At 40.5% G+C, this 25,975-nt stretch overlaps 1 protein-coding gene across 2 annotated transcripts in view; it reads left to right on the top strand.

Moving 5' to 3' along the window:
- Window positions 1-25,975, top strand: part of CPA6 (carboxypeptidase A6) — an 82,844-nt gene that overhangs the window by 38,079 nt on the left and 18,790 nt on the right. Inside the window, exons 2-6 of one of the 2 annotated variants that reach the window (XM_068932560.1) lie at window positions 1,205-1,280; window positions 14,936-15,060; window positions 18,354-18,468; window positions 19,726-19,827; window positions 20,541-20,645. In XM_068932560.1, the coding sequence (XP_068788661.1) occupies window positions 1,205-1,280; window positions 14,936-15,060; window positions 18,354-18,468; window positions 19,726-19,827; window positions 20,541-20,645 (523 nt within the window). Of the gene's footprint in view, window positions 1-1,204; window positions 1,281-14,916; window positions 15,061-18,353; window positions 18,469-19,725; window positions 19,828-20,540; window positions 20,646-25,975 lie in introns of both variants that reach the window. The other variant, XM_068932561.1, reaches the window with a different exon arrangement.

The raw sequence follows: 25,975 nt of genomic DNA on the forward strand, positions 1-25,975 counted from the left end.
AGAGATGAGTCTTAACCAGAGCTGTCGTGGCAATGCCCCAAAGGCCAGAGCTGGCACCTGTTGGCCAGAAACAGCAGCAGCTCAGGAGCCTTCCTGGGACTATGAGGCAGCAAGGGGTCGCTCGCCGGTGGCCGCTTCTGTCAGCCAAGTAGCTTCTAAGCAGACTCAGAAACTTCGGGAAAATAAGAGAGTTCACAATATATTTTAGGGACAACCTTCCTCTTTAATGTCAAAGGAAACTCTACTGCATAAAATTCCTAAATATTGAGGAGACTGGAGATACAGAAGCTTTAAAAAGGGGGATTCTTCTCCAGGACAGAACTGTAAAAATAAAGGTGCATATGACCTCCTAGGGCTCTTGGAAGAGGAGACATACTGACTATTAGGAGTGCAAACTCAAAAAGTCAAAAGGTAGGAAGCTGCTAGAATTAACATTGGCCACGCAAACTTAATTCTGCCCTCTTGTGTATAGATTATGATGATGTTTTAGTTATGTGATCACACCATGCATTTTCTGTGGTCCCTAGCCTCCCAAAGTGTTTGAGATGCATGGTGGTCCCTGAATGTACAGCTATTCAGCTTCTTGTTTCCTGTTCAGAAATTTGTGTTCATTAAAAAAAGTTCAGAAAATGAAATGCTAGAACCTTCTGAGCATATACGAACAGCTAATTACTTCACAAGATTTGTGCAAGCTGTAATAGGTAAAGCAAAAAGGTATGCCCGGGATATGAAGGCAGCCTTTCTTGTGAAGTTCAAGAGCTCCCTTTAAAGCATTAGAGCACTAGACTCTTCAGACTGTTATAGGTTTTAAAAAGACAAATGCAATGTATTTTACCTAAGTTGTTCTCAGAAATAGATTATCTCTTTTTGCAAAAAAAGAAATTGGGGGAGGGAGGGATCTGAGGCAGAATTTCAGTATGGATGATGTCAGCCTGGATGGTTTAAGTTGGAAGTAACTAATAAAAGGATTTACATAGAAATCAGGGTGTGGAGGGGGGAGAAGCTAAACCCTTACCTTTAAAGAGCAAAATCAAACCACAAGCCCGCGGTCCGGGAGAGAAAGTTTGGAAGCAGATCTCCAGTTCACCTGACATTTTGCTATTGAGAAGGAGCACAACTACAGTAGATATGTGAACCAATTTACTGGTGCACTGTGTTGCTGCAAAGATCCTTAACATATCAATTCAATGTCTGTTATTGGCAGTGATAAAGTCATACGGATTATTCCTGAGAGTGAGAGGGAAACGCAGATCCTGAAGGCTGTATTTAACAGACTTAAGGTGAGTCCAGTTTTTTTGATCTTTTTCTGACCTTTGTTGAAGGCTGAAGTGGGTTAACTAACATGCCTTTCATTTTACATGTTACTTCAAGCTATTTTATGCTCTGGAAACAGCTTTGCCCTTTACATTCCTAATTTCCCAATAACATAGCAGCGGAATTAGATTCATCATGCCTAGCAATTTTAAGAGGAAACAATTACTGCCTGAAAGTAGTATAGGTGCCACACTTGCAGATTTGCTTTTTTTGCTGGTATTCCTAGTTGTGTGCTGCATTATCCAGCTGATGGGGTTTTTTTTAAATCCTTAGTTAATTCAAGATGTGAACCGTAGGCAGGAAGAGGCAAAAGGAAGAGGCCTCAGTTTGAGACTTTCTCTGGACAGAATAACTTTCTAGAGACAGCTGTGAGACTCACTAGCACGCTCAGAAACTTAATTCCCAGGCCCTTTCCTGCTGCTATAAATGAAAAGCAGTGGAGCAGGAATTTCTCCTGATCTTACCTGATGCCGCTGTAGTAGTGCAGCACAAGAGCGCTCTGCAGTGCAAAGCTAGGGAAGGCACGGGCGCTCTTTCACAGCGGTATGGCCTATTATCACAGGCGGGAACAGAGAGTACTTGTAACCCAGACCCTTGTGGCACCAAGGGAAGGAACTTACCATGTACTTCCACCAACCTCAGGCATTACGGGAAGGACAAACCTCATTAACAGTCTCCAAAATATAACCTAATCAAAGCAGAACCAGAAAAGTAACAATCAGGCCCCTGTGCTGAGTTTGTTCTTCAAGTTGAACTCGAGTCCCGACTTCTGCTTATTCACCTGTGATAGCTCATGCTCTGCTTGAGCCTGGTGAAAGACAATTGATCTTTCCCTGTAGCAAAACTACCTATGAAGGTAAAGAAGGTAAAGCAGCACAGGCAAAACAAGCTAAAGTCAAATGGCACAGTGAACTCAAGCCTACCCTTTGGTCCAGCAGACCAAAGCTGTCTGGGCATAGACAAAGGGACACTTTGGTAATTTTGGCAGTCCTGGAATACACAGTTTTATGGCACAGCAGAATGCCAGTGGTACCACAGCGTTGGGAGCACGCACAAAACTTTTGTGCTGCTCACTGCCTTCAACTTATTTATCAAGTTATTGTGTGGTCTGGGATGAATCTTTCAGTCTCTCTTGTTGAAACCTCAAGTAAACGATTGTTGTTTTCTCTGAGACAGAGAGAAAAAATGAAGGAGCGTATAACTTTATAGTTCAATTGTTAACATGTGGAGTGTAAGCAGATTAGATCTGAGTCCACATACCAAATCAAACAAAGTGGAGATCTTAGAAGAGGTCATCCTCTTTCACAAAAAGCATTCCATCTTTTGGTTATGGTGAAATTTTCTTGCTATCATTTTTTAAGAAAGTAGACAGAGCTACCTGACGTGCCTTGCTGCAGGATGGCTCACTGCTGAGAATATGCCAGCTATCTAGACATAGATGGCTTACTAGCTTTAAGCAGAAAGGCTGAGGCTCTCTCCATTTCTTATTGATGTGTTTAGCTAGTTCCTCGCTCAGCATGCTAGCTTTTGTGAATCCCTTTCTTAAGACATCCAGCCTCTGCATATACTGCATGAGGAATCTCAGTGTTCAACAGATGCTGTGTTCAGACACATGCATTATAGTGCTTTTCATTATAATGTTCAAGTATCTTAGAGAGTGCTGTTGTTAATTTGTTTCTGCAGTGCTTGTTAATATCTCAGTGAAACTTTGGGCCTGGCCAGCAACTGTGAAAGTTAAAGTAATACCCAGAAAAGAATAATCATTTTATTCACAATTAGGAAAAAAATCTAACCGTAAATCCAAGAAATACACATGGAAGCTGGGTTTTGCATTAATTTCTTCCCCTCAGATGCTGGGACATAAAGAGGGAGCACATGTGTTTTTTCCCTTCTCCTCATATTGCAAACCCTGCAAACAAAGCAAAAGGGTTAGTCACCTTCTTGAAACTGTTTCTCATTACAGAGCTCCCTTAGGCTCCCAGAAGGAGATTCCTTCACCCAATTCCAGCAAAGTGGGAGCAGCAGAAACTTGAGTAAATAACTGCATGTTCTAACCCTGAGGACGGGATAATAAAATTTTGGCAAAGTGCATTGGAATCTGGCTAATTAATTGGAAAGTGATTGGTTTTGATGAGATAATGAGCTGAGGAGGTTGAAGAGAAGACTAAAAAAACCCAGACTATCAACACCCAGTTTCATGAAAACAGGGTGAGTTTGGCTGCTTTTCAGATCTTAGGACTGTTTCGTCTGCAGCTACTTCATTGCCCAAGAGCTCCCAAGTCATGAGTACCTTTAACTTTACTTCATCATTGTCTTTTCCAGAAAAAAGGCCCAAAGTTTTCCACCCATGAAGGATCACTTTTTAGAAGTGCCAGACACTCACAATATCAGCAAAAGTCAGCAGTGGCTGGCAGTCCCTCAAAAGAATCATGCATTTAGAGTTCTGCAATTTTTGATGTCCCTGTGTTGCTCTTCCCTATCTCTCGCCCCCTCCCTCCCCCCCCCAAGCAGGTTTCCACATTGGAAAGTTCACTGACAATGGACTTAGGTTCCATTTTTTTAAACATGAGTCTTTAAGCACTATGCTGATAATGTGCCCAGGAGAAGATGTAAGACAGCTTGCAAACAAAAATTATAGTGCTCAGTAGGTACAAACAAGGTATTGATATAACCCTGTCACTGTCTTAACACGGGTTGCCTGATAAACAACAGAAATACGAATAAGGGTTATGGTAGTATTACACAAATTGCTATAACTTTTGGATTTTTACATTTTAGAGGCAGACAACCAGAAGAGGCATCTCCTTTGAATGCATTTTGGCTTAAGTGGTAAATTAATAGCAACCTATCATATTATTGACATACTGTGTTCCTTAAGAGAAAAAGAAAGTTGGAACCAGAATCCTTTCAAGATAGAAGAGATTTCGCATCTAAACAGCCATCAAATAGCAACAAATGTACTTTTTTCAGGGCAAGTATTTTGGGATTAACGGCAAGAATCTTAATGCTTTCTTTAAAGCTGTTTAAAGATGGCAGCTAAACCTGGATTATGATATGATCTGGTGCTGTTGTCCACCGTTGTCAGGATTAGAAGAGCGAGAAAAGTCAGTGAAAAAAGAAGGTATGTCACAGGGAGTCTGGGGCTAGATTCTGTACAAACAGGTCATCTGCTTGTTCCAGGATTCCCTTGTGTAGAACAGACCATCCATCCTCTGCTCATCGTTGTGATGTGACGTACAGAAGGACAAAGGCAGGTCATGCAGAACCGCAGCAGTGATCTGTGTGGTGGAGCTGGGACCTGGGAGTCCATCCCTCCCAAAAGCTGGAATAGCAGTGTTATCATTAGATCATTCCTCCCAAATCTGTGCCCTTCCTTCTTCAGATCTTTACAGAGAGGTGTTAAAAAGCAGAAACAACATACCCTGAGTGCAGCGTGCTCTGCAAGCTCTGGTGACCAGTCTGCTGTAACTACCATTGGATTGCTCATCATCTGCTTTCCCCGCTGGCCGGGGGAAGGGAACAAAGCCCTTCTGTCTCAGGCTCCCTCCTTACTGTGCTGGTGGAGCTTTACTGTCCTTCAGCATCTCACTAAAGAGCAATGTTATGTGTTTATTCCAACTATTTCTTTCTGCCTTTAATCTTCACTTATAAGGCAGTGTCGCTTAGCATTTGCCTCCAGCCTAGCTTTCATAATGCAGAGGATTAAAAGGAAAACTTATATCTGTCCAGCCAAATGAGTTTATCTTACTGAAGGCTTTTAGCATGAAGAAGTCAAAGAAAATCACTGTCATTGTCCTACTGTGGAGCAGTGTCTTCCACTGTCAAGCAGAATAAAAAAAAATGCAAAACTGCCTCTTCTTATAGCCCACTGCTTTGGACAAATCAAAAACAATCAGGAAGAATACTAACATTCACTAGAAAGAGTGGTAATGTATCTTTGTATTTATTTTGTTTTAGCTGCCTATTTCTTAAGGACAGTTCTTACCATTGATTTTTCCTAAGTAGAGATCATCATTTAAAGTGTGTTCTATCATCTTCCTTCTTTTTGTGGCCTGCTAAACTACAGAGATCTCTTCTACCACTAGGGGCACTTTTTTTTATAGGCAATAACGTTAATGAGCCCGTTGCTGGCAGATTAGTTTACAGAAAACACATGCCAGGTAACATTTCAAAAACTGCCTACATAGGAAAGTAAGGGGAAGGTACCAATCTGCCATGTAGTTGTATAATTGAACTAGCTGTTGTTGCCTCACTTGATTTGGTGAAAATAGACAGACCCTAGCGAAGTGGGGAAAGAAGGGGAGAGCTTACCTTTTGCCATTCTCAAGCCAGTGCTGCAGACATCACCAAGCTGCATGTTCCATCACTTCTGTGAAGAGGACTGGGCACAGAAGGAGTACTTTCATGAGCATGTATTTATGGAAACCTATACTGAAAATTCCTAAAAAGATGATCTTGGAATGTCTTATATGCCTTAATGTGCTTAAACTGTCTCAGGAAATGCTCTTGCTAATTAATCTGGGCAGGAATGGTGATCTAGTTGCAGTGTGTCTACAAAGCTCATTCAAGAAGCTGGATGAACACCCCAGCACTTAGTCCACGTAGAAACCTTTTGATCTCAGTCAGGACTGCTCTGCTGTCAGTGCCTGAGCTGTAAGGCTAACTCATACATATTTACAGAAAATGTAGACACTTCAGATATTTTAAATTTAGTAGCTCAAGCTCCTTAGGACAGATATCTGCTTTTCTGGAAAAAAAAAAAAGTACATTAAGTGCCTAGTATACTAATCCCTGAAACCTGCCTGTAGCGTAGAGACTCTGCTACAGTACAAATGCTATTGTCTTTAATGAGTGAATAATGCATAATGAATCTTTCATTCCACACATTAAACTTTTGGTTCATGAATTGCCCAAAGGCAATTCGCATTAGTCATAATCACTTGCTGAGTAATTTCCACAAATTAGTTTTGGCCTATAGTTTACTAGCCAACAGTTCTTTGTTATTAATCATTATTATAAATTGATGCCTTCACGGGCCAGTTCAATTAACTTGCAGGCGATGCAGTCTTGCTTTTTTCCCGATGGGATGAACATAACTCATAGAACTGGACTGCCAGTAAAAACAGCCAGCCTTTGAAATGAGTTTTTTTCTGCTAGCAGTTCTGTAAAGCTATTTGAAGTTGCATGTATTCAACCAATAAGCTCATTCACAGTAACTGACCAAAAAGGAAGCCTAAAAGCATTGGCTCCGATTTGCCACCATCCCAGCTTGCAAAGCTGCAGGAGGCAGATTTGCCCCGGCTGCTGTGCTGTGCTATACAGGCAGGCTCCGCAGCGCTCCCACCCCAGCTCCCACTGTGGGCTCAGCTCCGTGATACAGCCGTCTCTCCAGAGCAAGCTCTTGGAGAACTCTCATTCACCGTGTGCTGCCGCATGTGCAACTGCTGCTTAGGGAAGGAGTCAATAACCCATGCCCCAGGCTGTGAGAAGCGAGGCTGGTGGGGAGCAGAAAGGCATGTTCTCTTTCGAGGCAGGAGATCCCTGATCCTGTTTTTCAATAAGGGACAAAGGCAGCGGCAGCTGGGAGCCACTGCCTTGCACAAGGGCAGTGTGCCGGCAGTCAGCAGCGTCTCCTGACTCGTACATACATATGAGGGGGATGTGATTGGGTAAGCGATGGTGGAGCTGCTCCTCCAGCTTTCATATAGGATGACAAGAATGTTGCATTGTAGTGTTGAGACTTGTTTGCAAGTGGTTGTGATAGATTAAAATGCAGCAAAGTCTTTGACAATTGAAGTGCAAACTCATGGAGTTATTTACATGTTATTTCTCGTTATTGATCACTGTCACAATTTCTGTAGTGACTGCTGCTCTGATGCAATCATAGGCACCAGATATTATCTTTTTATAGATACGATACAAATTTTTATTTCCAACTGAGTGGGTAAAGCCAAAGATACTGTCTTCAGGTTCACTGTTTTCACACTGGTCATTTGCAAATTGTGTCGGTAATCAATAAATGAAAGAGAAATAATTTATGAGAGTACCAGAGTGATCTGAATATTCCAGAACTACATACTGCTGTCCCCCAGGGGCTCCTCTTGTCCATCCATTGTCCCTCTGTCTCATATCTCTCTCCAATTATTGTCTATTGCATCCTGCTTTTTCTTGTTTAGGAGACAATTTGAGGAGTATGTTACTGATTTATGAGCCCTTTCATGGTTTTAATTCTGTTGACTTGACTGACAGAAACAAATGTCACATTCCAAAAAGCTTGGGAAAGAAACTGAGATTTGCTTGGATTCCTCAGACCCACTTTCAGCATCTGTTTATCTGCTTTGGAATTTATTTTTGTAAGCGTTATTTGTGAAGTGTTACTTCATTGGTGCCTTGACTCATAAATTCTATTCCTTCAGTGGTCTACAAGCATTTTTACCATATATACTGGACTCGAGTCCGGGCTGTTTGTATAGGTAGCAGTGAAGTTTGTATAGAGCAGTGAAGCTACTGCTCTGTGAACTTTCCTGACATAGTATAGAGTTAGACCACTCATCCTGCAGTAGCTTTTACAAAAGCAATTCCTGGGCAGAGCCAGGCCCTTGTACAACTTTGGGAGAGGCCAGCCTGGTGGGCCTTGAAGCCACCACTCTGTTCCCTTTGGTTTGTTTTCTAGCCTCTACAGCAGCTGCTTATCCATTGTCATCCCTGAATTGATCTTGTCTTTGCAGTTCAGGGAATCAGAAAGTACCTTTCAGGGAGAAAGGATCAGTTGGCTATAAATCCAGTAGTTTACAGCTCTGGAGGCAAATGCTGAAAAAGGCTTCAGAGAACAAAAGACCATCTGAAAATGCAGTAGGAAAGCCTGTCTGCCTAAATGGAGCTATTGCTACTTTGCAGAAGGAAAGAATTAGCTCAGTAGCCAGGGCTATGTGCATTTTCCTTAGCACATACGGTAAGCATCTCATATCTATATGGCCAGATGCTTTATTCATTGGAACAGATTTTACTCTAACTTATACAATAGTTCAAGTCAGATATGCACAGAAAGGTGCAGAAGGAACATCAGGTGACAGCAGAGGTTACACATCAATATATGAAAGTGAATATCTATAAAAGCACTTGCCGAAAGAAAAAGTTGTTCCGGGAAAACTTGAGTAGGAAAATGCAAGGTAAAACAAGAGAGTTTACGGGGTGTACTGTTCTCCTAAGATGCAGAAAGAATGGACTTTAGGAAATGGGAGCAATCTGCTTCCTCTTTAAATGGGGAGGGAGCCCAAGTCCGAGCTTAACAAAGTGCTGGGCACGGCCCCCGTTGTTTCCGTGGAAGCAGGATCAGGCCCATGGGTTACTGTTGCGTTTCTCATGCAGTGCAGCAACAACTACAGAATGAACCAAGCCATAAATAGTTTAATAAGAAACAAAATTGGGTTTTGGTTGGTTTTTTTATGGGCCTGTTAAAGACTGCTTCACATCTTTCAAACACATTTAGCTCAGTGGCATCTGTACTTGCGAGAATGGATATTCAATTACCATATGATTGTGTCTTGAGTTTTTACTCGGCGACCCTCCTGAGGAATAGCCTCAGAGCTCTTGTGTGCAGTGTAGAGCCCTGTGTAAAATCACCCCCTTGGCAGCAGAGTGGCAAGATCATTACTTTTGTTACGGTTTCACGAAGATCGGCAGAACTCCAAACCTCCGGGTGTGCGTTGTTCACATTCTCCTGCAGCCGGTATTATGGCTGCTGCGATCCAGCCGATCAGGCCCCATTTATTGCTGCAATTATTCTTACCAGCCTTCTTGAAAAGCAAATAAATACTGAAAGGCTAGAGCCAATTAAATGTCTAGTGTGCTAACTGAGAAACTTAAATTATTTTGCACTAGCAGCTAGGATTACCTTGCAAGTCCTTTTGGAAAGCACAGGGCAACCCCCACGTACTAGTGCCCAGACCTTTCCTCTGCGCTGAGGGTAAGATTTGCAGGTAGGGCTGTCCATTAAGCTCCTTAACTGGCAGGAGCAGGTGCTGAAGAAATCAATATAAAGCCCTGATCCTGAAAACACTTGCAACAGTGAACCCATTATAAAGAAGTAGTTCTGTGGCTCTGAGGTGAACTGCAGCAGAGTGATAATTAATTATCCACCAGTGTCAGAGTCATCGGTACTAATGTTGCCCTTTCTTCTGCCCTATATGCCACGATTTTCACATTGAGGCTTTTTAGTTTATCTTTTTCCCCCCCAAAACCTTGCTGAAAACAGAAAGTAGCTGCATGTAGAAACTTAAAGTAGTGTGATGTTCTACATGTGCCTGAGACAGGTTCTCAGATGGACTAAAGAAATCGTTACCAGCCCCGTAACCTATGTAATGTTTTCAAAGAAGGTAGTAATTGTTGTTTCTCAGACAGGTAATGACAGGTCTTTGTCCGTTCACTTTGATAGCTGCTGCTATGTGTATACAAGTTAAAATATACTAAAAGACTTACTGTTATTTTTTTTTTCTGTATAAGAAAGCAGAGAAGTGATTATCTGTTGAGGTTCCCATCTCAGAACTAAACATATGTGTTGCCCTGCTATTCATTCTTTGCAAATGTCCCAAGAGAAGCCTAAAACGTCATCCTGTTGTGCACTATGTTTGTGCATGTGAGGGGTGTTTATGTATATACCTGTATATGTCTATATTTCTTTTATGTTATGTGATGAAGCCTCTGATAATCAGACCTCTGACAATCATGGTGAGAGTAGAGTAGTTTCTGCTGCTTCTATTGTCTGTCTTCTACTATCAGATTTCTAATTGAAAACATATCTAATGAGTTTCAACACTGTTGAGGGTGTTTATGCGAGGATATATATGCGTAAATGCAAAACCCATGCATCCTGAGAGAGCACATGACATCCTGACAGAGCCCATGAAGAAGGAGCATTACTGCTTGCCTTACTGGCTGTAAATGCCAAGCTGTTTCCGCTGATGGCATCACAGCAATAATTATATTCTGAACGTCAGAGTGGACAACGTTTCTCAAAGGAACATGGAACTAGATTCCATGTTCATAGCGATGTTAAGACAAGGCCAGCTTTTGCACGTGTGTTGCTGCATGCAACGCAATAAATATAAAAACTGGAGTTGCTAGGTAATAAAAGCATAACAAAATTGCTATCTGTATGTGGTATAACACAGATAAATCATATAAACAACTTTGTCTGGATACAAGATGTAAATTATGGCAGAGTTATCATAGTTAGTTTCAATGACAAGCATCAGTCAGCTCTTTGATCTGTGCAGATCTCAGACCTGATGCACGCTAAGCATCTTCCTTTCAGTCTAAATAGAAGGAGCAATTAAACACCCCTTTATGAAGGGGTAATGAGGAACAACTGGAGGCTATTGCCCAAGCAAATGGTTTTAATTACAAAGCGTGAGCCAGACTAAGCCCTGTGATTTGAAGAAGCTGTAGATTTCTTTCAGTGATTTGAAGGGGGAAAAAAAAGGAGTGTACAATATGTGCGATGGGGAGTGCCTCCTGAGGAAGCGCAAGGAGACTCCTTCCTTCTTGGGCTCCCTTTCCACAAGCACAGGACGAACTGCAGGAAAACGTGGAATTAATGAAGAAAAAACTGCCTGCTCTTGTTCCTGTTCTGGCAGGACGACAGAGCGTTGTGTACACCATTTGTGATATGTAGGATTACACAGTGAAATGTTCATCTCATTGGAAAATTATCTGCACCATTTTTAATTTTGGAAGAAATTCTATATTCTCCAAACTCAGCACTCAAATATTTTTTTAGTGTTTGTCCCTTTACCTTGTTTTGACTTTTCATCACCATACTGACTCAAAAGCTGGAGACAAGACATATCCTGTATTTAGGACAGGTTTGCTACAGTTTGGAAGCTATCCAAGTAAGAGCTGATATATGTATACTCTTCAGCTGTCTTAAACACCTCAGGTTAAAGAGGAACTACCTATAAGGAAACCCAAAGACTATTCGCTTTCCTGAGCACAGGTAGAACCCCAAGGACTGTTATGGGAGCAGTGATGTTTAAAAAGAACGTGCTGTTAGTCCCCTTACTATAGTAATGATTAATAATCTCTTATGCTGTCATTGTTAAGTGATCCAACAATGTGTTTAAATCCTCCATGAAAAGTTAGCTCTGTATGCTTTTATTTGCTATCTGTTTTCATGGAAAGTAAGTCAGGATACTCATGCCTTGAGTGAGGTTATGGGAAAGAGCATTTACTGGGCATCTCTGGAGTCAAAACTGACCGCAAGAGCAGCTACCTGGACTCACACCTGACTGCAGCAGCAGGTGCCAACTAATTGGTCTCCAGGTCCCAAGTCTGAGCCTGCTGAAAAATCCTGTCTTGTTGCCAGAGGCTTAAAATATCCCAAGATCCTCTAAAGGTGACCTAGCGTGGGACAGACAGGAAGATTCAGGCAGCTTCTTGCACACCTATTTTACCTTGTAAAATAGGCGCAGTCAAAGGAGACAAGAATATTTGAATGTGCAGACATATTCTAAAGCATATCTCTTTTCCTCTAGGCCCAGACAAATTTTGAGGTACACAATTGTGGCTGTGTGTTCAGGGGATTCTATAAGCTTTCTGTATTTGTTTCTTTTGGTAGCTGGGGAATCTTCCCACCACCTAGAAAATCCAGTCACCCACACAACAATTGAATGTCTTTTGGCACTGAAATTATACGCTGTTCCTAGCACTACACAACTGCATACATAATGTATAGGGACAACACCACCCCATCGCAAATGAGAACAGGAAAACGATTAATAATCACTACTGCTTGCTAGCCAGTGGAGCAGAGCATGGAAATCCTAGGGATGCTTGCCAGACGAATGATGCGGAAAGAAAAGTGCTGACTCCAGTGGAGCCCTTAGTATCTATAGGAGATGCAATGATGAGCCCTTCTTAAACTGACAGTGAGTAAAGGATGGTTCATTTTGCTCAGTCCAAACATGCTTACTCTGAAATCCCTCTCCTATTTGGCTGATTTCATGCACTGTCTCTGTGTCATACAAAGAACAAGCTGAAAGCTGTGATGTAAATAAGACATCTCTTGGATAAATGTGTTTCTTCTTATGTGCTTTATAAAGCAAAACCAAGTCAGCAATTCAAGATGTGCTTTGAACAGCACAGCACATGTCTCGGATGACCACTGAATCCTTATTTTACATTACAAAGGAAAAGAAGCAGGAGTCAGCTGAGACCAAACTTCCCAAAAAGGAAACTGAGCTGGAGTCATTTGCATTCTAAAATGGGAATTTTTTTTGGTCTCACTACTAGTAGTGTTATGCTGCGCTTTCACCAACACGGGATACCACTATGCAATAGACCACTGAATTCATAAGATAAAGGAAGATTGGTCTGATATTCCCTTGCAGCCAGTAGGGACAATTAGAATAACTTAAAAAGGAAAAAGCTCTGTTATGTACTAACCAACAGTGTGCATATTGGTTAGCTTATAGCCTCCCCAATGATAGGAAAAAACCCTTAAAAGAATACCAAGTGTCTGTCAAGAACAAAGACAAGTTTCATGTATATCTCAATAATATATTTTATTTTTTCTCCTTTTTGTAACTCTTATTTCCAGTTTTGTATGCCTAAATATTGCAACTGGCCAGGACACTCTTCACTTGCTCTTAGCTTGTGTATAACAATTTGTTGTTATTGTTACAAGGATGCTTCAAGCTGAGTTCGTTGGCAAGTTGTTATTCTAAGAGCAATGAACCTACTCTCTGTGGAGTGCATTTGTAGGGATAAATCTTATAAATCAAATGCCCACTTCCAGTTAACCATGTGTGAGATCAACCATGTTGAATAAGGGTGGGGTTTCACTTTATGACTTTAATAAAAAAATTAGGAAGATAAACTAACAAACATAAGGTGTTAGCACAGTGAGATAATCCTTATTTATAAGCTGCATTCAACACCATTTCATTCATGAGTTCAGTTTCTACTGACCATCTGCCAAAGCTGCTGTCAGGCTTGACAAGTCTTCTGAACTTTGCCAGTCCTGGTGTTAGACTTCAAAAGATGCTGCACCCGCCCACTGCTATCACACCGATCCATAGACCATATTGTAGCAGCGTGAAGCAGAGAGTGGTTTTGGCAGGAGTAGAAGAGGCTATCCCCGCACTTCACTTTTCTCATTCCAAGGTAGCAGGCGTTTAGTTGGGTTAAGTGGACTGCTTGAAGAAGCAGCAGCAGGTTCAACATCAGAGACTTTCTTAGTAATCGGAATTGTTTTACTCAGAGCCATATGAGAAACAGTTGGAACAAAACTCTGTGTTGCAGAATTGCAGCCTCTCTTCTCAATCAAGGTTCTTAGCAAGATCAGGTGAAATGCTTTAGATATTTCGAAATAGTTTGTATGGCACAGAAGAAGAAGCTTTTAAAGGAGCTTCTAAAATCTAGATTATAGAAACCTTCCTTGAACCTGGAAAGCAAGTAAAACATGGGACACAGCTGTATCTATGACTTCCATCAGCTTTGCAGGATTTTTATCAAAGATTAATTATTTTGAAATTCTCTTTAATAAATGTAAGGACATAGTAGTCCCTACTAAATTTCCCCCTTTATATCCAGCCCTCAAACTTACACATTTCTGAGGCTTGTGGATGTTGATACACATATTTGTTGTATTGACGCAGAGGTTTTTGCTGACATTGCTTTCCGTAGACTCCCATGACTACCCAGCAACTCTGGGAAGAGGTTTCTTAACGTGTATTCCCTTCACCAGATTCACAGTAACTTGAGTAGGAACTACTCACACTTCTGTTTAAGAGTCTGTGCATCTGTTTTTGGCATGTCGGAACAGTAACAGACTATTTTGCTACAGGTGCAGAATACCTTGAGTTTCAAATCCCTGTTTGCAGACTTTCTCACCCTTTCAAAAATTCATATTCTGGGCTAAAACTTCCAAGTGTATTTCCAATCTGGCAACCAAAGAAAGTAAAGAAGCATCCTTTAAGTATGCTCTGGTATGGATAGCACTTAGTATTTGTGCTATTATGCAGTAAATTGCATGTTGCTTACAAGATTGTAATTATTTGCTTAGGTTAACCCTGTTGTTTTGTCATTTCGTGTAAAATTATTGGATAGATCACAGCTTCCTTTAAAGCATTGGTCACCTTCTGTTACTGACCTCTGAAGCACAAAACTTCGGGTACGCTTGGCAAGCAACACAGATGTATGCTACACTTCCACTTCTCTTCAGTGTTTTTTTCCTTTATTGCTATACTGAAAATAGAAAACACCTTGTGAAATACAAAAGACTTGTGGACTCCGCAGGAGCTAAAATATAGGAATGTGTAGTGTCCTGAGGAGGCACATAAAGTTGGAGGTAGTCTTTCCTTTGAGCCATTTGAGGAGACGTATTCCTGGGACCATTCTTTCTTCCTGTTGGTAGATCTCCCATGAAAATTATAGTGAGCTGGACACAACTGTTCCTCAAAGCCAGCTCCGTTCCCGTAGGTGATCAGTTGGACAAGCCTAGTTTTTATTGCCTTTATCATGCCTAGAGTGTATGCCTGCATGACTTCAAGCATGCCAGTCTCCTGGATTTCCCCACCTACACTGAATACATATGAATTACAGGTTGGTTCCTGCACTACAGGTGGACCTGTGGCAGCCCAGCAGCACCTCGTACATCGCCGAAGGTACCATCACCGACCTGCGAGTACCGCACAACGCGTCGCAAATTCTGCTGCCCGCCCTCCAGCAGGCCAACATCCAGTACACGTAAGCTTGCGTTTCACTTTCTGTGCGTCACTCCAGAGGTCTCACCTCCAAGGCAGGTCTTTGCCTACCACACCAAGTGTGTTTGAAAACAGCGATTAGACTGACAGAGAGCTAGACTTTCTCAAGAAAATGAACATTTTAATGGAAAAATGGAAAATCTCCCACAGGCAGGCAGTTTTAATTAAATGTCCTCCTTTGGAGTCAAAGTTAGTGTTTTCAAGGTATACAAAATCACATCTGTTAAGAGCAGGATGGTAATTACTGTTACTAGTTCCACAGTCTGCTTTGCCTCTATATTTAACAGGAGCTAGATTTGTTTACAAGCATGCTGTAAATGAGGAAGCAAGCATTAGTCACGAATTATAAAGGAATGTGCTAGGTTTGTTTTATAACTCTCAATTTCTAGTGACCCTGTGTAAGTCATGTAGAACAACTACACGTGAAGGATCCCACCTCATTTGTAGTGTTCTTTAAAAGCGTTCAGGACAGTTTTGAAATATGCATTTGTCATACGATATTTGTCAATATGCTGTATTTCTAATAGACAAGGGGGATGATCTTGTCATTAAAGCCTTATCAGTGAGCTGCTTAAGCGTGTGGATAACCAACTGATAAGTTATTTGAATTCTTAAACATTTCCTGAGTAAAGTCCTATATGACACTATTTATATTTATTTATCAATGAGAAGAGAATGCTGTAAAGTACATTGTATGTCGTATGCACCGTTATCAGTATTTCATTTGTGGTATGACAATGATCTCTTTCTATATTTGTCTTTCTAAAAATATAAAAACAAATATAAGGGAATTAATTACGGAGGCCGAGTAGCCAGAGCTCAGAGCCGCTTTCACACAGGTTCTACCCTGCTTCAGCTTTGTTTACGTTTGAAAATTAGAAGGTGATTTCTGTAATGCTTTTCCTGTGCCTGTATAAAAAAAGGCCCCTAATTACTATGCCCTCACAGTTGTATTCATATGTCTGCTGCTGTTCCTGCTCATAGTAATCACCTCTAATGACATGACAGAAGGCCATTTTATATGTGTTATAAATGCAACACTTGAAGAACTTTACTTAGGTGCAAAGTGGAGCGTGCAAAGGTGAGAAGTGCTAGAGCAAATGTTCTCTGCAGTAACCTGAAAATGCATTATTGTACAAATACTAGATTACAGCGCATTGGTTTTCCACAGGCTTCTGTGATACAGCAGGCTTCCTGGTGCACCAGCTGAAGAGCGTGCATTAGAAGGAAGCTGGACAGCTTTTTGTTAGTTCCAAATTGTTTCTTCCCTCTCCGTCTGCCCCTCCCAGCCTGGTGGTGCCCTTGGAGCCCTGACGGTCAGACCCCCGGTAAAAAGGTCTCCAGCTGCCAAATGTTGCTCCCCTTGATGAAAGCCTAGAGTTTTTCCAAAGAAGCTGATGTCAGTTTTTTTTTTTTAACTTATAATTTTGGCACACTATTGGCAAAGAAACTAAATGTTGGAACTTGAAAAACTGAGGCAAACACCTCAGTGTAAAATTTCAGCCTGACTGGGTGAAGTTTGGCTAAGTTACAAGAAATTTCTGAAGACAGGAAGCATTAAGTAAGCATAAAGTGACCAGCCCTTTTATTGCAAGGCAGGCTTCTCTTCCCAGCGTTCAACCCTATAACAAGACGGTCATAAAAAAGACCAGACATCAGATCAACTCTTATTACACCAAAGTTGTTTAGATTTCACTTAGATCTGACAAACTGAAGAGCCTAGAGGTGTTATAAGCATACACAGTACACAATCATTTAAAAGTAAATAAAGACTATCAAGTCTCATTTGGAGCACAGACACATAAACGGGAGTTGTGAAATTAAGTCTATGTATGTAAAATTGAACAAACGGAGCTTGATCCTGCTAGGTACTTTAACATACCACTCAGAAGTCAGCAAAGCAGGTAAGTGTTTGTTTAACATATTAAATATCCTAAACCTTTGAATAAAAATACTGCTTTAATCTAACTATAGGGTTAAGCACTTTACAGTTCTGGTCTTAGAGTGTATAGCACTTTGCAAGTCAAGACTTAGTTGGCTTAATAAAAGTTATTGATGTAGAACAATAAAATTCCTAATTATCAATATATTTGAAGGATGTGGATAACCTTTACTTTGATACGTATGTAGATAGATCTATTATCTCTAAGGTATATGCTGAGCAGTTCATTTAAGATCAGAGTGAATGCAGTTTCTCTCCCTTTTTTTCTGATCATTGCAGCTAATGCCGATAAAGCTTTCGAAGGCTAAATGTGGCCATCACTTTGCAGGAGCGATGAGTTAGTAGCATGGTGGTTACACATCGGCAGGTTTTAGGCATCCCATTTGAGAGATGGTGGCATACCAGGACTTCCCTCAGTTTTATATTGGTGTCGCTACTGATGTCAGTGATGATATTTGCAGCTCCTGCCGCTGTGTAATGGAAGGCATTGATGTGCCAAGCTCTTGAATATAATACGTTTTGGATGTTTTCTATAGTATATTTTTATATTTGTATGATTCTTTGGTTTTGCCAAAAAATAGGAAAAGTCTTCAGCTTAAACCAGTGTTCCCACATTTCTTTCTTCATTCCAAGAACTTCTCTATTTTTATGCAAAAGTGTTTAAGTTACACTTAATGTTGTTTCATATTTTTCATGATTTATTTTAAAATAACTGGCAAACAACTATTGCAGAGTAGAGATAAATATAAATAACAAAGCATATTTAAGATTTCATCTTTGTTTTTGTTTGTTTTGTTTCAGGCAGAATGATAATGCTGTTCAAGTTCTACATTTTTTATTGTTTTGCCTCTGAAACTTTTGGTTATATGTAATGTTCAGTACCACTACAATGCTCCTGAGAGAAAGCTTGTACGTGTTTTTCTAAGGCTAAAAAAATATTTTTACAGTTTTGAAATGAATTTTTGAATATACATGATCACATAATATAGCTGAACTGTAAAGGAAGACAACAAGTGCTGATATATAAACATAATTTGACTACCTATAAACAAATGAAAGTGGCTTCTTCTTCATATCAGCTACATTATTTATGTCATTCTGTTTTATTCACTTCACAAGTCCATTTTGAAGGCACTGTTTCATTCCAAAGCAACTAGAGTATTTAACAGCATATATTCAAATAAGCCTGAAGCATTTTGTTCTCAAAATGTGACAGATGAAGTAACATCAGGATGTTTTAATTCTTGGTGTATTTTTTCTAAAAGTGATTGTTGTTCTGATTTGGCTTGTGTGTTCTTCTCACTTTTCAATAGTAGTGCCACTTTTTTGTCTAGGATTCTCATATCAGATCTACAGAAGGCAGTAGAAAAACAAACCGGACGGACGTCACAAAGAAATCGAAGGTCCCTCCCTGCCTACAACTATGAAGTATATCACTCGCTGGATGAAGTACGTGGGAATTCATATTTCACTCCTTATCTATTACCCGATTGTCTTTAATAAGGGCCAAATTTCACTCTGTATACAAAGTTACAGTAGCTTGTTGATCTTCAGAAGTGTCCTAAATGTTTCTTCTATAAAAATAGGCTCCTTTAAAAAAAGACATTATTTTTAGTACTTGTAGCCAAGGTTTATTTTGTACGTGGAACTATCTTTGAAAGTTCCTGAGTTTTGTTTTAAAAATAAGTCTTCTGGGTTTAAATTCTGGTGGAATAACAGATTTCAGAGGCTGATAAGTCTCACTGAATCATTTAAGTAAGGAAAATAAGCACATGCTTAAGTATTTGCACAAGGGGCCCAAAGACTTTAAAGCATTTAGATAAAGGTCCTTTTATAAGGCATACCATTCCGAAAGATATCTAAGTAAATAATTTCTGTTGATTTCAGCATACCAGCATGTACAGATAACAGGTACCACTTACACCCTGACTTTGACAAATTCTGTTCTCATGATAGTGAGATCACAAGATGTTTGCCTGACACCACTGCGGTGTTCGTCAGGTTTTTAGATTTCAGGTTTTTCTTGAGCATGGTCTTTTCTTTCCTGACTTCATATTTATGCCTGGTGCTGCTGTCTTTCTTGATTTGAGCAAGTACCTGGTCAAGAGTTCCTTTTGTAGGGCAGCAGATGAGGAAAATCAGTCCATTTCAAAAGGACTAAACTCTATATATGAGTTTTCCTATCAGGAACAGGAGTTCTTGGAAATCCAGGTGTTTCAGTTTGTTCCAAAACAACGTGACTAGACTGAGCGTATGGAATGCTGCACCTCCTCGAGATCTGTGAAACAAATAATGAAAGTAGGATTGAATTCTGCAGGTGCTCCTCTCCTACTGAATCTATTCACCATACTCTTTTCTGGCAGGAAGACTCAGGGGCCCACTTTCTTTATTCCATTCTTAATTTATTAAAGGAATAACTGGTTAGCCCGATTTTCAGTGAACAGCTAACACATTCCAATAATATCCAATAATAAAATGGAAAAAAACATGCGACTGAAGGCTGCATCCATCCTCTGGCAGAAGAGCCATGACAGCCCATTGATAGTTCAAGTTTGAAAACAAAAGCAGACAAATAAAAAAGACAAAAACTACAGGAAAGTGAAAAAATACACTGAGGACTAGGCACTGAGTTAGTAATAGAAGTGTTACAGCTGCTTCCCGTGAAATGCAAAGATTGAAGCAGCAATTTTATTTCTGTTTTTGCAGATCCAGGGTTGGATGCATCATCTGAATAAAACTCATTCAGATCTTATTCATATGTTCTCTGTTGGAAAATCCTATGAAGGCAGACCACTATTTGTACTCAAGGTAAAAATTAAATAGTCGTTAATCAGACCAAAGTCTGGAATCAATGCTAGACACTTAGTTGTTTATGTTATAGCAGGTACACCAGAAATGCAGGTGATCAGCCTTTCCTAAGGAGGAGTTGTTACGATCCAATTATCTCTCTGAATGTGGCCTCTAATGAACAACAAAGTAAAAAGCTGGAAAACTAAAAGCCAAATCCTATTCACTTGAATTGGATATACCTGGAGATTATAGGACAAGTAAAATTAGCAGTATTTGGATTTAAGGGAATTGGAAAGTCTTGTGTTTATAGCCAACTTGTAAAACAATTATCGTAGAGGTGGACCCGGACTGAGCAATCTCAGCCTCTCAACTCAGATTTTTAGGATGACCAATTAAAGGGCATCATAAAAGAGGGAAAAAAGTTTACTCGCAGTGTGCTTTCTTTTCATCCACTGTTGCAGAGTTCTTAAATTGGATTCTGCATCACACTATTCCTGTAGCCTTGTTTTTCCTCACCCTGCTCCATGTGATCTTTTTTTTTCCATAGATTCACTTCATTAGCCTGGCTGTACCTACATATCGTTTCCCTTTGAAAAGAATAAATTTGTGTTCCTTCATACAAGAAAATTCAAAATGTTCTAGTGTTTCTAATACTCTCTTGTTTTCTCGTTTTTGCTTCTCACTAATATCAAGAGATCTATTGATATTTCTATGAATATTTACACTTTAAGTTAGGTAAAAGATCACAGCCTTACAAGAAAGCTGTCTGGATAGACTGTGGGATTCATGCAAGAGAGTGGATTGGACCTGCCTTTTGCCAGTGGTTCGTGAAAGAAGTAAGTGTTTAATGATTTGCAGTCAGGCAGTTTCCTCAGTTCAATAAACATTAAATACTTGTTACAACCAATGCAATTTGTTATTAGTAAGAACAATAGCTAGCTATTACACGGCATTTTTTTTTTATTTGTAGAACACTAAGTGCTTGATAAACGAAGCTGATAGTGACAGCCAGACACAGCTAGGCACAGGACAAAAAATATGCCAGACGCATATTGGCAGAAACATGAAGTATGAATTTATTCCAAGACCTAAAACTGTGGAAATTGTAATTCTGGTAATGGTCCAGGTAAATCCATGCCAGTGTGTACTGCTTTAGATCAGTTTGGTAATATCTTTACCTTCAGAACTTAGATTTAAAAAGACATTTCTCTTTTGTGTAATTCCAATGGAACGGGAAGCTAAATTCTTAGGCAAATGTGAACCAAAAGGATGGATTTTGTATTCTCTGAATATCAAGTTGTTCCCTAATGTTTCTTTTAGCCTGTCTTATTGAATTTATTCTCTCTTAATCCATGATAGTTAGGGCCCAGCCTTCATATCCCCAAATCTGTTTCCCTTTGTCATTTTTCAAAGCCTCAGGGAAATGAGAGCAATTGGAATTTTGTATTCCACTCCCCCAGTACACCAATTTTTTTTAAATCAGCACCTAGTCTCTAATCTGGGATTCATTTCAGATACGTGATGACTTTGCAAGATTTTGATTCTTATCCATAACCAACAAACTTCTGTTCAAGATGGGATATGAGCTACAAAGTGGAGCCTGTTTTACAATGCCATTGACAGAAGTCAAAGAAGGCTTCAAAAAAACCGTTAGGTGTGCTCTGAGTATTTTTGCATATCATTTTTTTGCACAAAATCAGTCATGCAAAATCTTCATTTGCAAGGTTCTTCCTATAAACAAACAATTTTCTTACTTCTCTTCCACCCAATCACCGTGTGATTCCACAATATATTAATAACTCCTCCAGTTTAGGATATCTGCCTTTGATTTTCTGGGATACCATAAGTCACTTCATATGGGTGAACCTCTGCATTGTGCAACACCCTGATGATATTCGAGTACATCTTTACTACAGTTAGCTGAGATGATCATATAACCAAATGTGAACCATGTGGACTTCCCCTCCCTCAGAAGTCCCAGCAGTATGTGGGGCAACTGCAGAAATAACAAGGGCACTGCAGTTCAGGTGAACCTCCCAGCGTGGCTCTTGATGCATGGATAGGCTAAGCCAGCTTGAGAGGCCAGGCTGCAATGGCAATGCATCTTCTTATTAGGACTCCTGCTAGTGTACGAGTCAACAAACTTGCGGCTTTTTCTGCGCAGCTTTCATACCTGGGCTAGCAGGCTGCAATAAGGAATGGAGAGGTTTCGAACACACAGGCACTGCCAGGAATGCCTATTGCTTAGGTACAAAAGTTATAACATAAATAAAGCAAGACTATGTAGCAGCAAGGTAAAAGTCACAAGGTTTCTCTGTAGAGCTTACTGCAGGCTACAGGCTATGTGCGTGTACGTAAATACCTTCTGGTTGTTACCTGAGATCCTCTGAGAGCAGCTTGCTAGTAGGATTGTTCCACTAAATACGTAAAAGCATTTTCCTAACTTAAAGTCTGTGCAGCTCAGAGTTCATTGAGACTAAAACAATGTACACCTTTGTCTGTCCACCTCAGCTGTGCAGTGCATATTTTCTCTTCTTTCTTTAGAACAATATTTCAACCCAGCTTTTAAGCAAAATGCATCAGGATCAGAATACCTTATGTTCATGGTCTCCATCATTATATTAAAAAATGGTTGAGAAGGGGGAAGAGACATGATGATTAGATTGCACTGGGATATTACTTTTCTCATTAAATGAAATAGACATTTCTAGTAAGAAGTCTGTGGAAACTGTAAGTCTCTCTGCGCTTCTAACTCTCTGCAATTCTCTTTTATTGGTAAGTTCCTTCTGAAAGCATCTCTGCAGCCCAGCAGCACACTTTCCAGCCTTTTGGATGCTTATAGAGAGTTCTGAGAAAGGGTAGTCCAACTGGAAATAGATTTTTCCAGGCATGCTTGTGGACTCTAAGGTACAGCACCACAAGCCCATTAATTCAAGACAGGCCCGTGGCCGGGCAGGGGCAGTGCCATGGCAAGGCTGGAGCCAGCACTGCTGTGGCATCGCGGGGCAGCAGCTGACAGCTCTGGGCTAGGCTGAGATGGGGCTGGGGCTGGGGGACAGGCAGGGACAGGGAAGGCTGGGAGACCGGATAGCCATATCCTGCAATAAATGGTATTATTGTTTATATCACAACAAACATTGCACTTGAATCCCAAAGCCTGTCTGTATTTAGGAAAACTGTTGACCTGAGAGGTCTATATGGGGATTGAGACATTAGTTTTGCAGTATCCAAACTCCAGTGAGCAAGAAAGCTTTTCCAGCCTGGAAAAAAAAACAAAAACAAAAAACAAAAAAAAATCCCTCTCTTTATATATGAATGTCACTTTACGTTCAAACTCAAAATTGAGTGCTGCAAACTTGAAATGTTCCCAGGCAGGTTGGGAACTCTCAATATCTTGCTTATGTCTCTAGAAGTGGCAGCCTCCAGATGCTGGGGCATTTTCTGCCCGTGTCGGGGACATCAGTGCCTGCGGGTGGGCTTGCCGTGGACCAGCTGACTGCTGTGGCTTGCCTTGGTATGGGCAACAGCTCCCCTGCTTTCGCCAAAGCATCTGGAGTTGTTCAGCTGAGCAGGACCCAGCTCCCATCTATTTTAAAATGCAAAGCAGACTAAGGCAGAACAGCCTTGGGAAATGAGGATGTGAGGCTAAAATGTGGGAAGGCAGGAGGTTGCCTTGCTATGCAGGCCTATTCTGTATTCAGGCAAATACAACTGAGAAAAGACCAGATGAACAAGGGAATAAGGGAGAAAGGTATAGAAGTAGAGCTTTAAGATTAAAGAGAGAGAGAAAACAGGCAGGCAAGAGTTTTTTATTATATGGTAATATCAATGTGAAGTACAAGACCAATCTCCTCGAGTTTTCAAACAAAAAAAAGGAAAGCAAAGAGCGTTGTTTGGGGCGTTGGACTTTTTGGTTGTTGGGTATTTTTAAATTATAATCTATGCCAGAGTGAGCTCCAGCCTTGGCTCTGTGTACTAGAGGTCTGGTATTAATAAGAACTGTATTGTTTGTTTCAGTAGAAGAAGGCGCTGAGCGCCTTTAGTATCTTAGCTGAAGATTGTCAGACTGACTGCACAGACTGACAATACCGGTGGCCTCTGACAAACCCTGTCACATTGTCACTGAATTTCAAGTCTAAAAGTGGGGGGCTCCCTGTGCCTGCAGGATCAGAGCTCTGGCTCCCAACTAATGAGTCACAGAGAAGGATCTGGGTCTGCATTGTGATAGGAAACCCAGCAACAGCTATTTGCTATGAGTAACGGACAGGTTCCAGTGGAGTCCCATTAACTTCAAGCCTTACTCAGTTGAAAAGGGCCAGAAAAAAGCCCCTGACATTAGAGATATGTAGAGGAGTAGGGAAGGAATCGGAGCTGTGAAAATAAATGGAGCTGATTACGTGCAGACTACTTTGAAGGCAACCTGCAAAGACGAATGAATCTAATGCAGCCCAGAATTTGTGTCTGCAGCAAAAGATTAAATAAAAGGGTTTGTTAGCCTAGATTTTAAAAAGACTATATAGGATCTAATTATACATTAAAATGTGTCACTAAATATTACACACAGGAAAGAAAGGAACTCTATTATGTGTAACTGCTATGTAGAAAGCACTAGACTTTAGCCACCAGTGATACTCCATAAATTTATTTATCAGACATAATACATATTTACCTAAAGTTAAGTAGTCCCTCATAGAAACAGAGAAGCAAAATTTTTTGAAAATGTATAATTAAATATGCAAAGGTGTTAACTAAGAACATTTAATCCCTCTTCACTGGGAATGCGTTGTGAGAAGGGAAGCACAATTCAGATATCAAATTACCCAGACCTCCAATTTATTTTTATCATTGTTTCTAAAATCTGAAATATGGTTCACCGGCTGCTATTCAAATTAACATCAAAACTAGATTCTATTTCAGTTTTAGTGCAAACGGATGAGGATTCACATTACATCTAGCTTGACTTTCTTCCCTCTAATAAATGCTGCCATTTGATCCATGTCAAAGAAGATGTATTACGTTGAAAAGTCATTCATATGATATTTTTAGGAAAAACATGCAAGAGATGTAACACTAAGGTGCACTATTCTTTGCTTTTGTTGCAAAAGTATGGATTTAAAATCTGAAAGATTAGAGAATACAAGAAGTTCAATTTAAAATGTCAAGAAGCAAGCGCTGATTGTACTTCTTCATGACAAAATGTTCTAAGAGTCCAACAGCTACTATAAGGGAAAAGTCAGTCAAGATCAAGTGCATCCCCCTAAGGGACTGGCCTAATCTGGGGGCCTCAAATCAAGGTGCAAGCAAGCCATCCCTTTGGAAGTACAGTAACCCCACCAACACCTTCATTCTCGCATCCTCAAAAGCCTAGGAAAAAAGTGGGGAAGAAAGGAGGGGGGAAAATTAGCATATGTTGACTCGATTCAGCAAACTTGTATCTCAAATGTGAAGTGTGGCATTCTCTCCAGGCTCTTCTGTTTTAGAAATATTTAAGATCTGTACAGTTTCCTCAAGGTAATTTTGTTCTTCTTTGAGCGTGGGCCAACTTACATTGTTTTGCACATACTCACATTTCTTTAGTGTGAGATTGTTGTGGGGTTTGTTCCTGAATTAACAATGCTACCAACATACTGTCTGCCTCCTCTGGGACGCAACCTAGCCAGTATCTAAGGTCTTTGCTGAAGAAAATGTTCAGAACTACCTCTGAGCTTTCTGGACTTGATCGAGGTGACTTCTTAAGTTTGGTCCAAGCATTGACCCTGTTAGACCACCTATGACAGTTCCCTCACCCCTTACCACAGGCCCACTGAAAAGGAGTTGTATAATAGAGGAATCCAAACCTGCAACTCTAAAGCTCTGCTTATCCTGCAGCACTGCATCATCCCTTAAAGATGGGCCATAATAGATGTCTCATCTCAGGAGAATCCCAAGTCTGAAAGGGATTCTCAGCACGCTCTTCATACTTGAAATCTGCGAGAAGCATGGCTGAAAGTCCAAATTCCGAAATGTATATGGCCTATGATCCCAATGATGTGAGTTCCCAAATTACCCAAGGGCATGCGTTTGCACTTCATCTTGCACCCACAGAGCAGAAAGACAGCCCCAGACAGAGAAGTTAAGAGGCTGAGGGCAGATTTGTTTTTTGAAGCTGACATTGATATTGATTGCT

This window comes from Struthio camelus, chromosome 2 (assembly GCF_040807025.1).
Source record: "Struthio camelus isolate bStrCam1 chromosome 2, bStrCam1.hap1, whole genome shotgun sequence".
Lineage (NCBI taxonomy): Eukaryota > Metazoa > Chordata > Aves > Struthioniformes > Struthionidae > Struthio > Struthio camelus.